Raw genomic sequence first — 12,500 nt, 5'->3', positions numbered from 1 at the left:
GTCAACAGGGTTTGTTTACCTATGTTAACAGGTTTGTTTACCTATGTCAACAGGGTTTGTTTACCTATGTCAACAGGGTTTGTTTACCTATGTCAACAGGTTTGTTTACCTATGTCAACAGGGTTTGTTTACCTATGTCAACAGGGTTTGTTTACCTATGTTAACAGGTTTGTTTACCTATGTCAACAGGTTTGTTTACCTATGTCAACAGGGTTTGTACCTATGTCAACGGGGTTTGTTTACTTATGTTAACATGTTTGTTTACATATGTCAACAGGTTTGTTTACCTATGTCAACAGGTTTGTTTCCTATGTCAACAGGGTTTATTTACCTATGTCAACAGGTTTGTTTACCTATGTCAACAGGTTTGTTTACCTATGTCAACAGGTTTGTTTACCTATGTCAACGGGGTTTGTTTACCTATGTCAACCTGGGTGTGATCGTGACCTCCCATAGCGGGCAGGGAGGTCCATACTGTGTCTTCTATCCCCTTATATCTGTTTTCCAACATGCTTTCTGTCTTTGTCTTGGAATGAGATTTCTTGGTTTTGTCCTGGCCCTGACCGGAGTCCTAGCTGGGAGGGAAACAGTCAAATGCATAGTTATTGTTTTGGGAGATGATATTTTTTTTTCCTTGTAAATCATCTCTCTGTTATGTATTATTATATTTGTTATTTTTGTTTTATGTATAATATAAGCATTTGAGTGTATTCCTCTTTGTTGGATTTTGTGCTAGTGTCCGGATGAGACTTATAGGTGATCTCAAACTAAGTACATTGGCGGAATGCTCTTGGATCTTACCTTTTCTTGAGTGTTTTGATTGTAATTCTAGAACCTTTTACTATCCCAATTACTTCCTTTTTACTGGCGCTGATATGACCTAAATGTGTCGCAAGAGCCGTAAAACCCTTAAAAACAAAAAAACAGGTTTGTTTACCTATGCCAACCGGTTAGATTCTAGATAATAATGTGAAATTGAATGTAAGCTTCGATTTAATGACAAAAACAGATCAAATGAACGTTTCGAATTTCCCTTTTATCAACAAAACAGGTTGAATGAAACACTACAGATGAATTACATAATGTGGTAGTGGCGTTTTTAAGATGAATAAACAAAACATTGATGGGCAGGGAATAGTCAGAGTGGATTAGGAAATTAAAAAACGGAATACATTGTGTATGAAGTGTATATAAAAGGTGCCAGACAAAGCAAGAAAGAAAAAATTACCCAAAAAAAAAAACCCCAAAAATATGCCACAAAAATCAGTGGACCTCAACTGTCAATATTATTATGTAAATATTTTTTACATCTTGTCAAGTTGAAAAAGTATGAAATTTCAGAAAATTTGCTGGATACCTTTCCCATACATCTGACCATAAATTCATGAAAAATCACCCGATTTACTTCAAATAAAGATTAAAATGCTCTGGGGAGAATATTCTTACAGAAAATGAAAGAGAAAAAAATGCAAATCCAAATGATGAAAAATGATGAAAAAGGGTGAAAAAGGCAATGATGATGATGATGATAGAGAAGGATGGAAACTGTTTGTCTGTGGCCTATACCCTGACCCAGGGTGAAAAAGGCAATGATGATGATGATGATGACATCATCATTTAAGGTCACTATATAGAAATGCTCATGATATTTTTATTTATTAAAAAAAATATTTTCTATTGTTGATCTTATTTGTGCAGCCATGTGGTCCAGTGGTATGACCAGACCTGCCGTTCATACCGATTAATCGGTATCATACCGATTTGCAAGACCTTTTTTTCGTATTTACCGATTTCCCGATTTACTTGCCGATTGTACCGATTTCCCCAAGTGACCAAGGGCCCGCAGCCCTCCACCCTCTCTTTTACGTTTACTTTGTGCTTTACGTTGCACGTTAAAATTTTCAAGTCTCGTGAACTTTGACCCGTCCTGCGATACCTCGATAGATCACATGACGTAGCGAGCCTCTTTGTGATGCCCTCACACAGATAGAAAACACACGGCGCGTTATTTAGTTTTCATTTCCTTTGTGAAGCGACAGCGAGCTGTACTGGTAAACCACCGCGGTCCCTGGCTTCTGACTCGTTACCAAGTGCCACCATCTTTAAATAAGTTTGTAGTCTGATTGCCAGATTGGCGTTGTGCGTGCCATTTTGGGTGTTGGGGAAAAATAAGGGGGGGGGGATAATTGGATAATTTTACGTCTCATACTGATTTTTTTTCCCCAGATACTGATTTTTTTACAATGTCATACTGATTTCCTTTTTCGTGAAGTGGCAGGTCTGTATGACACTCATTCTCAGATCAGAAGTTCCTGGGTTCAAGTCTCGCTCAGCGCATAGTTGAGTCCTTGGAAAAGGCTCTTTATTCACATTCTCTACCGTACTCAAGTGTAAGATGAGTACCTGGTCGTTAACTGCGTTGACTCTGTCCGAAAAAAAAATAAAATTGCAATATCATCTAACAGGTTTCATGTCACGTCTGACATGTTAAGTGTTGCTGTTTGCCTGAGACCCCTTTGTAAAGCGCTTTGAGCACGTTTAGTGGATATTGCACTATTTAAAAGCTCAATCTAAAAAAATTTATTTTATAATTTATAATTTGTTATTTGTTGTTTCAGCATCAAATTTGACTTGGACAATCTGTTGACGAAATCGGAGAGAATGTTTTTCATCTACTGTAAGAAGACTGTGACCGAGAGCTTCCAACTAGTGGACAGATCACCCGCCCAGCCAAAACCTGGATTTTTCTCTTCTTTTTGGTCTTGATTGTCACAGTCCATGTAACCCATGATAACATTTGGTATGCTGGGTGGGGTTCCTGACCTCCCATAATGGGGTTCATGACCTCCCATAGTGGGGTTCCTGACCTCCCATAGTGATCAGGGAGGTACTTACTGTGTCTTCTATCCTTCTGTATCTGTGTTTTCTAATTGCTTTCTGTCTTTGTCTTGGAATGAGATTACTTTCTTTGTCCTGGCCCTGGCCGAAGTCCTTATCTGGGAAGGAAACAGTCAAATGTATAGTTATTGTTTTGGGAGATGATATTTTTTTCCTTGTAAATCATCTCTCTCTCCTGTACTGTTATTTTTATTTTTTTTTTTATTTTTAACATCTGATTTGTAAACATTTGATTGTATTCCTCTTAGTGGGGACATGTGCTGGTGTCTGGGTGAGACTTTTAGGTGATCTCAAACTAAGTACACTGATAGTGTGCTCTTGGAATCTGCATCTGTTCCCTATTTGAACCAATTCCCCTTTGTCTTAATTTTGCTCAGGTCCTTTCAATTATACATCTAGAATATTTTTACTATCCCATTTTCGTCCTTTTTACTAGCGCTAAAGCGACCGAATGTGTCGCAATTGCCGTAAAACCCCTTTTAAAAAATTAAAACACGCTATTGTGTTTCAGATCCTGAGAATGTAGCCGATGGAGAAGACAGGCCAATATGGCGAGTCAAACGACGAAGCATCGTTGACTGGTATGACACTCGCTTTCAGTTCGAGCCTCGCTCGGTGCATAGTTGAGTTATTAGAAAAGGGTCTTTCCTTACATTCTATCACCGTACTCAGGTGTAAAATGAGTACCTGGCCGTTAACAGCGTTGTTTCTGTCCGAAAATATTGTCCTGTCCTACATGTTCAATGTTGCTGTTGGCCAGAGACCCCTTGTAAAGCGCTTTGAGCACGTTTAGTGGATATCGCCGTATATGAAAGCTCATTTTTTATTTTTTAAGGGGCTAATTTAGTCCGTCATGTCAAGTCAGTGAGAAAATACTCGGGTGTTGACGATAACTGAATCTAGTCCTGGCTGGAAACGGGTGAACGTTTTGACACCAAGTCAGTCAGTATAATTTTAGACTGTTTGTTCCAATGTCTGAAAAAAATTGGCATGTCGCCTAACAGGCGTCATGTCTCGCCCTACATGTTAAATGTTGCTGTTGGTCTGGTACCCCTTGTAAAGCGCCTTGAGCATGCTTGGTGGATATTGCTCTATATAAAAGCTCTTTTTTTTTTTGGCCCAGGGAGGATAAAAAAAAAGGGTGGTTTGTTTTTGTAACATTTATTGGGATAATGTGGATATTGCCCCAATTTGTGTCGGGTCATGACGTCATCAGTCGGAAGGTGAAAATTTTGGATTGCATTTTTTTTTTTTTTTTCATCAATAATGTTTTAAGTTTTAAGTGTACTGCTTTATGGAAGGGAAAGCTGGAAAATGACATCCTCCTTAATACAGAAACTAGAAGCCTTTCAGAACAAGTGTTTAAAAAGAATTTATAATTTAATTTGGCCTACAAAAATAAGAACAGTGGATCTATTAAAGAAAGCTGACTGCACTAGCATTGATAGCCAAATAAATAGAAGAAGATGGCGTTGGCTGGGTCATGTGGCCAGAATGAGAAAAGGGTCACTTCCCAAGACAGCCTTGTACTGGACAGCAGATGGGAAGGGAAAGCGGGGAAGACCCAAAGAAACCTGGCGAAGGACCATGGAGAAAGAATAAAAGGAAGCAGGCCTGTCCTGGAATATACAGCCACCGCAAAAGCAGCCGATCGCAAAAAATGGAGATTTCTGGTGGATGCCCTATGTGCCTCAAGGCCCGAAGAGGATTAAGTAAGTAAGTAAGTATTATTTATTTTTTGCATGTTCTGAAGGAATATACTCCCCAGAGCATTTTAATCTTTTTTTTAAAAGTAAATCGGGTGATTTTTCATGCAGTTATGTTCAGATGTATTGGAAAAGTATCCAGCAACTTTTCTCAAATTTCATACTTTTTCAACTTGATTAGCTGTAAAAATATTTAGAAGTGAAATTAAGCTTTGATATTTCCCGAAGATTTACAAAAATGGTTGATTTAATCATTTATGACAAGAACTCATTTTGGATAAAAATTGACCTTCTAACTAAACTTGGCAGTATCTCAGTTCAAACCTTTTCACCATCCGACTGATGACGTCATTGACTGTAACATTTATTAAGTTTCCAAATTGTCTTGGATTTTGTCATTGTCGTCGTGTTTCTCATGGCAATTGGTTTTGTTTTGTTTTGTTTTGTTTTTTTGTTGGTTTTTTTTTCTTGTTTTTTTTGGGGGGGAGGGAGGTGGGAGGGTTTAATACGGACTCTGATTGGGTTTATTTTGACCTCCCATAGTGGCCAGGGAGGTACTTGCTGTGTCTTCTATCCCCCTGGGTGGGGTTCCTGACCTCCCATAGTGGCCAGGCAGGCACTTACTGTGTCTTCTATCCCCACGTTGGCCTATATTTTTTCCAAATTGCTTTCAGTCTTTGTCTTGGAATGAGATTACTTAGTTTTGTCCTGACCCCGTCCAGGGTCCTTGGCTGGAAGGGAAACAGTCGAATGTATAGTTATAGTTTATGGAGATGAATTTTTTTTCATTGTAAATCATCTCTCGGTTATGTTATTTTTATCATTTTTATCATATGATTTGTAAACATTTGAGTGTATTCCTCTTAGTTGGTTCTTGTGCTGGTGTCTGGGTGAGATTTTTAGGTGATCTCAAACTAAGTACACTGATAGGGTGCTCTTGGAATCTACATCCGTTCCCTATTTGAACCAATTTCCCCTTTGTCTTCATGTTTTTCCTCAGGTCCTTATAATTGTACATCTAGAATGTTTTTACTATCCTATTTCCTTCCCTTTTTACTGGCGTTGATATGACCCAAAAGTGTTGCAAGCACCGTAAAACCCTTAAAAATGAAAAACCAAATAAGTCTGATTTCTGTCTGTATTTGGAATGAGATTACATAGTTTTGTCCTGGTCCTTGCTGGAGTCCTTGGGAGATGGGATTCTTATAAATCATCTCTCTGTTTTGTATTGATCCTTATATTTTATTTTATTTTGGTTTGAAGTCTTGTTTTTGTTTTAAATTTAATTTTTTTTTCTTTGTTTTGAATTCTTGTTTTTGATAAATCATTTTAAAAATGATAGAGAGTGAAATGCATTTAATTTACAACCATGGAACAACAACAACAGCAACAACACCAACAACAACAACACCAACAACAACAACAACACCAACAACAACACCAACAACAACAACAACACCAACAACAACAACAACACCAACAACAACAACAACACCAACAACAACAACAACAACAACAACAACAACAACAACACCAACAACAACAACAACACCATAAACACCGACAGTGTTTCCAATGTGTTCGTGTCGTGTACATAGTTATTTATACAATATATTTGATATTTTATATGGAATGATATTACTGACTTACTTTGGAAAAAAACCCATCATTTAAAAATTTGGCCAGAAAACTCGTCCTTCAAATATCGATTGATATGAATGAGCCTCATATTGGAAAAACACAAAAAAACTCAAATCTGAGACTTCGTGAAGTCTTCCTTTAAAGTCCCAGTTTTGAATTTGTTATTTTTTTTCCCCAAGATGAAGGTCATTTAAATTAATCGATATTTGAAGGACGAGTTTTCTGGCCAAATTTTAAATATGAGTTTTTCCAAAGTAGGGCAGATTGGAGTTTTGACTAGCCAGAAATCCACTTGTGTCCAGTTTGTATTCAGTCATTGATTTATTTTTTCATGTTTTGTTTTGTATATGAAATCCATCGACTGGATGGGGTCTTTGACCTCCTATGATGGGCAGGAGGTCACTCTGTGTCTTCTATTCCCTTGTATCTGTTTTCCGAGTTTATTTCTGTCTTTGTCTTGGAATGAGATTACTTGGTTTTGTCCAGGCCCTGGCCAGATACCCTGGCTGGGAGGAAAACAGTCAAATGCAAATTTAGAGTTTTGAGAGATGATCTTCTTTTGACTTGTAAATCATCTTTCTGTTATGCACTGTACTATGTTTTTATTTTTTATTTTTACATATTACATATGATTTGTAAACATTTGAGTGTATTCCTCTTAGTGGGGACCTGTGCTTGTTTCTGGATGAGTCTTTTAGGTGATCTCAAACTAAATACATTGATAGTGTGCTCTTGGAATCTACATCTGTTCCCTATTTGAACCAGTTCCCCTTTGTCTTACTTTTTCTTGGGTTCTTTAATTGTAATTCTAGAACTTTTTACTATCCCATTTTCATCTATTTTACAGACGCTGATATGACCTTAAAGTGTTGCAATCGCCGTCAAATGTCTATAAATATTCTAAAGCTATAAACTCACCATGTACAAAAAAACCTTAAAACACATTTTATTTTTTTTAAATGTGGAATTTAAATTTTAATTTGTGCGGCTTTGTGGTCTAGTAGTATGATACTCGCAATCGGATCGGAAAGTCCTGGGTTCGAACCTCGCTCGGCCCATAGTTGAGTCCTTGGAAAAGACTCTTTACTCACATACTCTTACCTTACTCAGGAGTAAAATAAGTACCTGGCCATTAACAGCGTTTTCTCTGTCTGAAAAAAAATGTTAATATTATCGTCTAACAGGCGTCATGTCTTGTTCTACACGTTACGTGTTGCTGTTGGCCTGGGACCCTTTGTAATGCGTTTTGATCACTTTTAGTGGATAACGCAATGTATAAAAATTCAATTTAAAAAAAAAATTTTTCTAGTTTTTATGTCTTTGTTTTAACATCGTGTTTTACCAGATTTATTTCTATAAGACCAGAGGACACTCGGACCCTTTCATACTAGACCCTCGGACCCTTTCATACTAGCCCCTCGGACCCTTTCATACTAGACCCTCGGACCCTTTCATACTAGACCCTCGGACCCTTTCATACCAGACCCTCGGACACTTTCATACTAGACCCTCGGACCCTTTCATACTAGACCCTCGGACCCTTTCATACTCGACCCTCGGACGCTTTCATACTAGACCCTCGGACCCTTTCATACTAGCTGGGTGGGGTTCCTGACCTCCCATAGTGGGCAGGGGGGTACATACTGTATCTTCTATCGCCTTATATCTGTTTTCCAACATGCTTTCTGTCTTTGTCTTGGAATGAGATTACTTGGTTTTGTCCTGGCCCTGGTCGGAGTCCTGGCTGGGATGGAAACAGTCAAATGCATAGTTATTATTTTGGGAGATGATATTTTTTCCTTGTAAATCATCTCTCTGTTATGTATTATTATGATTGTTATTTTTAATGTATAATGTAAGCATTTGAGTGTATTCCTCTTTGTTGGATTTTGTGCTTGTGTCCGGATGAGACTTATAGGTGATCTCAAACTAAGTACATTGATGGTATGCTCTTGGAATCTACATCTGATCCCTATTTGTTCCCAGTTCCCCTTTGTCTTACTTTTTCTTGGATGCTTTAATTGTAATTCTAGAACTTTTTACTATCCCATTTTCTTCCTTTTTACTGGCGCTGATATAACCTAAATGTGTTGCAAGCGCTGTAAAACCCTTAAAAACAAAAAAAGCAACAAAAAACTTTCATACTTGACCCTCGGACCCTTTCCTACTAGACCCTCGGACCCTTTCATACTAGACCCTCGGACCCTTTCATACTAGACCCTCGGACCATTTCATACTAGACCCTCGGACCCTTTCATACTAGACCCTCGGACCCTTTCATACTAGACCCTCGGACCCTTTCATACTAGACCCTCGGACCCTTTCATACTAGACCCTCGGACCCTTTCATAATGGACCCTCGGACCCTTTCATATTAGACCCTCGGACCCTTTCATACTAGACCCTCGGACCCTTTCATACTAGACCCTCGGACCCTTTCATACTAGACCCTCGGACCCTTTCATACTAGACCCTCGGACCCTTTCATACTAGACCCTCGGACCCTTTCATACTAGACCCTCGGACCCTTTCATACTAGACCCTCGGACCCTTTCATACTAGACCCTCGGACCCTTTCATACTGGACCCTCGGACCCTTTCATATTAGACCCTCGGACCCTTTCATACTAGACCCTCGGACCCTTTCATACTAGACCCTCGGACCCTTTCATACTAGACCTTCGGACCCTTTCATAATGGACCCTCGGACCCTTTCATACTAGACCCTCGGACCCTTTCATACTATGGATTTGTATCGGGTCACATGTTTGATACGATCTCCCTATGTTAATTAACCAGTCTATTTTTGACCAATCAAAACATGGAATTTGTGACACGCCTTCACACCTGCTCGGACAAACATAGTTGTTTGTTTATAAACAATAACGTGAATGAAATCGACCTCTCTCTGATCATTGTTTTTGGTTTTTTTTATTATTTTTTTTTTTTGATACCGCCAAATGGGTGACTAGTTATCACACGATTTTCTCGATCATAATAATATAAACGTTTAAGTTTACACATAGTTTTCTGTGTTGGTTTTATTGATCAAGCGGTAGAACTGTGGGTATTTTACTTAACTCACTCAATCCTGAAGACTTTTACTACATTTCAAAATTGGAATAAAATTTCTTAAAAATGAGCATGTGCCTAGATAGTTTTATTCAACTATCATTAACATGAAAAAAATAAAAACATTAGCTTTGATACGACGCCTATAATTTGTCTCATAAAAATGTAATAAATAGGCATGGGGTAAAAGTAACCCTGGGTAAACTACGGATATAGTCGGTGTTAGGGTTGAGTGAGTTAAACAGATACTATCGACTGTAAAACATGTGTGGTTTGCTGTGTTTACCAATCACTGCCATTGTTTACATTATGACGACTGTCCGAGAGGCGTGGCTATATAGGGGTCAATTGAATGTTACTGTTCTGGAAGGAGACCATTTCTCTCTCACTGTCTCAAAATGGTATTTTGTCAGGATGAATCAGCCCCAAAAAAGTAAATTTAGAAATGAAATGATGATGAGAAATACAAATTTTAATTGTTTTGTTATACAAGAAATAGTATTTATTCCACCCTCTCATTGGAAAACTCTTTCATTTCTTAGGAAATACGTAATCCTTGAATAATGTTTTGAACGCGTTGAATAAAAAATTTATTCAACGATTACAGAATATTTTCACACATTTGATTGGTGTGAAATTAGGTGTAAAAGACAGCTGATTGGTAGATAATTATAAATAATATTTCGGTGTGCATGAACACAGATCCAACGTTTTTTGGGTTTTTTAAAAATCAAATTATCATTCAAGCAGAAGGAGAAAGATACAAATTATGGTGAATAGAAGTAATAATACCTTATATATACCATTTGGTTACAAAATATCTAATTACCTTACTTCGAGGGGTGGAATAAAGTATTCTTTCATTTCTTTGTATTTATTAAACTCGTTATGTTTTCATCGCGCAATAAAACATACTAGCAAGCTTGTAGTGTTATTGGGCACGATAAAAATAACTCGGGTAATGATTACAAAAGAAATAAAAGAATCGTTTAATATTCTCCACCATAAGGACGGGACTCGAACCCCGAACTTCAGGTTTATGGTCATGAATTTGAATTAATTTCGTAGTACCTTGGTCATCCCGGCATAATACCGTTAACAGATGGTGGGTGACATAATATGGTTTGGTCTGGACTCCAATGTTTTGTTATTATTATTATTATTATTATTATTATTATTATTATTATTATTATTATTATTATTATTATTATTATTATTATTATTATTATTATTTATTATCATCACCATCATCTCTTTCGTGATTATTGTTATTATGTAACTATCAACTGGATATTTTGGATTTTTCACTTCTTTGTCTTTTCTTTTGTCTTCGTGTTTTAACATTAAAATTACAACATCCCGATCATCTGTTTGTTTTGTCTGACTTGGTCATAAACAATTGAACTCTCCTCACCACTCAAGGACTATTGTATCACATTCTGGTTGGGGTCTCTGACCTCCCATAGTGGGGCAGGAGCTCAACCTGGTGTGGTTCTTTGACCTCCCATAGTGGGGCAGGAGGTCAGCCTGGTTGGGGTCTCTGACCTCCCATAGTGGGGCAGGAGGTCAACCTGGTGTGGTTCTTTGACCTCCCATAGTGGGGCAGGAGGTCAGCCTGGTTGGGGTCTCTGACATCCCATAGTGGGGCGGGAGGTCAACCTGGTTGGGGTCTGTGACCTCCCACAGTGGGCAGGAAGTCAACCTGGTTGGAGTCTTTGACCTCCCACAGTGGGCTGGATGTCAACCTGGTTGGGGTCTTTGACCTCCCACAGTGGGCAGGAGGTCAACCTGGTTGGGGTCTTCGACTTCCCACAGTGGGCAGGAGGTCAACCTGGTTGGGGTCTCTGACCTCCCACAGTGGGCAGGAGGTCAACCTGGTTGGGGTATTTGACCTCCCACAGTGGGCAGGAGGTCAACCTGGTTGGGGTCTTTGACCTCCCACAGTGGGCTGGAGGTCAACCTTTGTCTTCTATCCCCCTTTGAGTTACTGTTCTCCGAGTTGCGTTCGTCTTTGTCCTGGAATGAGATTACTTTGTCCTGACCCTGGCCGGAGTCCTTGGCTGGGATGGAAACAGTCGAATGTATAGTTTTAGTTTTGGGATATGATTTATCTTTTTGGCAAAGAAAATCGTTACTTTATATTTTTCATGCTGGCTAGAAGTTTTTCACATGTCATGTGATCATAATGTATAAAGTTTTAAAGTCAAAACATGATCAGATTTATAATATTTTTCTCCTCTGGATACACTTTTATGCTGGTCGGAGAAGTATTTCATAAGGGCGTCCGCCATTGTTCTCATAGTTGAGAACCAGTTACTAAGTTACCATGCGTCCTTTCTAGGGAAGTGACGTCACGACTGTAGAAGCTTATTAAGCAAGCAAATCTGGGTGGGGTTCCTACCTCCCATAGCGGGTAGGGAGGTACTTGCTGTGTCTTCTATCCCCTCTTATCTGTTTTCCAATTGCTTTCTCTCTTTATCTTGGAATGAGATTGCTTGGTTTTGTCCTGACCTTAGTCGGAGTCCTTATCTGAGAGGGAAACAGTCAAATGTATAGTTATAGTTTTGGGAGATGATATTTGTTTCATTGTAAATCATCTCTCTGTTATGTACTGTTTCTCTTTTCATTTTTAACATATGATTTGAAAAAATGTGAGTGTGTCCCTCTTAGTGGGGACCTGTGCTTGTGTCTGGATGAGATTTTCAGGTGATCTCAAACTAAGTACTTTGACAGCGTGCTCTTGGAATCTACATCTGATCCCTATTTGATCCAATTCTCCTTTGTCTTCCCTTTTCTAGGGTGCTTTAATTGTAATTCTAGAACATTTTACTATCCCATTTTCTTCCTTTTTACTGGCGCTGATATAACCTCAATGTGTTGCAAGCGCCGTAAAACCCTTAAAAAGAAAGAAAAGAAAAAAGAAGCAAGCAAGTAAGTAAGGTTTCTTTTAATATCAAATGGAGGCCATGAGTCATACCTATTTTAAACCTTAACTTTCACACACCCCTCTTATCGATTCGAGAATCTTCTTTCTTTTTTTTTATTTCAGCTTTTCTAAAGCGCAGTATCCACTAAGTATCCACTAAACTTGTTCAAAGCGCTTTACAGGGGTCCCTGACAAACAGCAACACTTAACATGCAGGACGGGACATGACGCCTGTTATGCGATATTTCGATTTTTTC

At 38.5% G+C, this 12,500-nt stretch overlaps 1 protein-coding gene across 1 annotated transcript in view; it reads left to right on the top strand.

Annotated features, from left to right (window-relative positions):
* LOC144960269 (uncharacterized) overlaps window positions 1-9,384 on the top strand; it is a 46,081-nt gene extending 36,697 nt beyond the window's left edge. Inside the window, exon 13 of the mRNA XM_078893312.1 lies at window positions 2,619-9,384. Within this exon, the coding sequence (XP_078749438.1) occupies window positions 2,619-2,766 (148 nt within the window). The 3' untranslated portion in view covers window positions 2,767-9,384. The remainder of the gene's footprint in view (window positions 1-2,618) is intronic.
* The last annotated feature ends 3,116 nt before the right edge of the window (window positions 9,385-12,500 follow it).

Source organism: Berghia stephanieae, chromosome 15 (assembly GCF_034508935.2).
Source record: "Berghia stephanieae isolate SIO BIC M18660-M18661 chromosome 15, UCSD_Bste_1.3, whole genome shotgun sequence".
NCBI classification, from domain to species: domain Eukaryota; kingdom Metazoa; phylum Mollusca; class Gastropoda; order Nudibranchia; family Aeolidiidae; genus Berghia; species Berghia stephanieae.
Note: the sequence above shows the minus strand (reverse complement) of the source record. Positions and strands in the feature narration are given on the sequence as shown.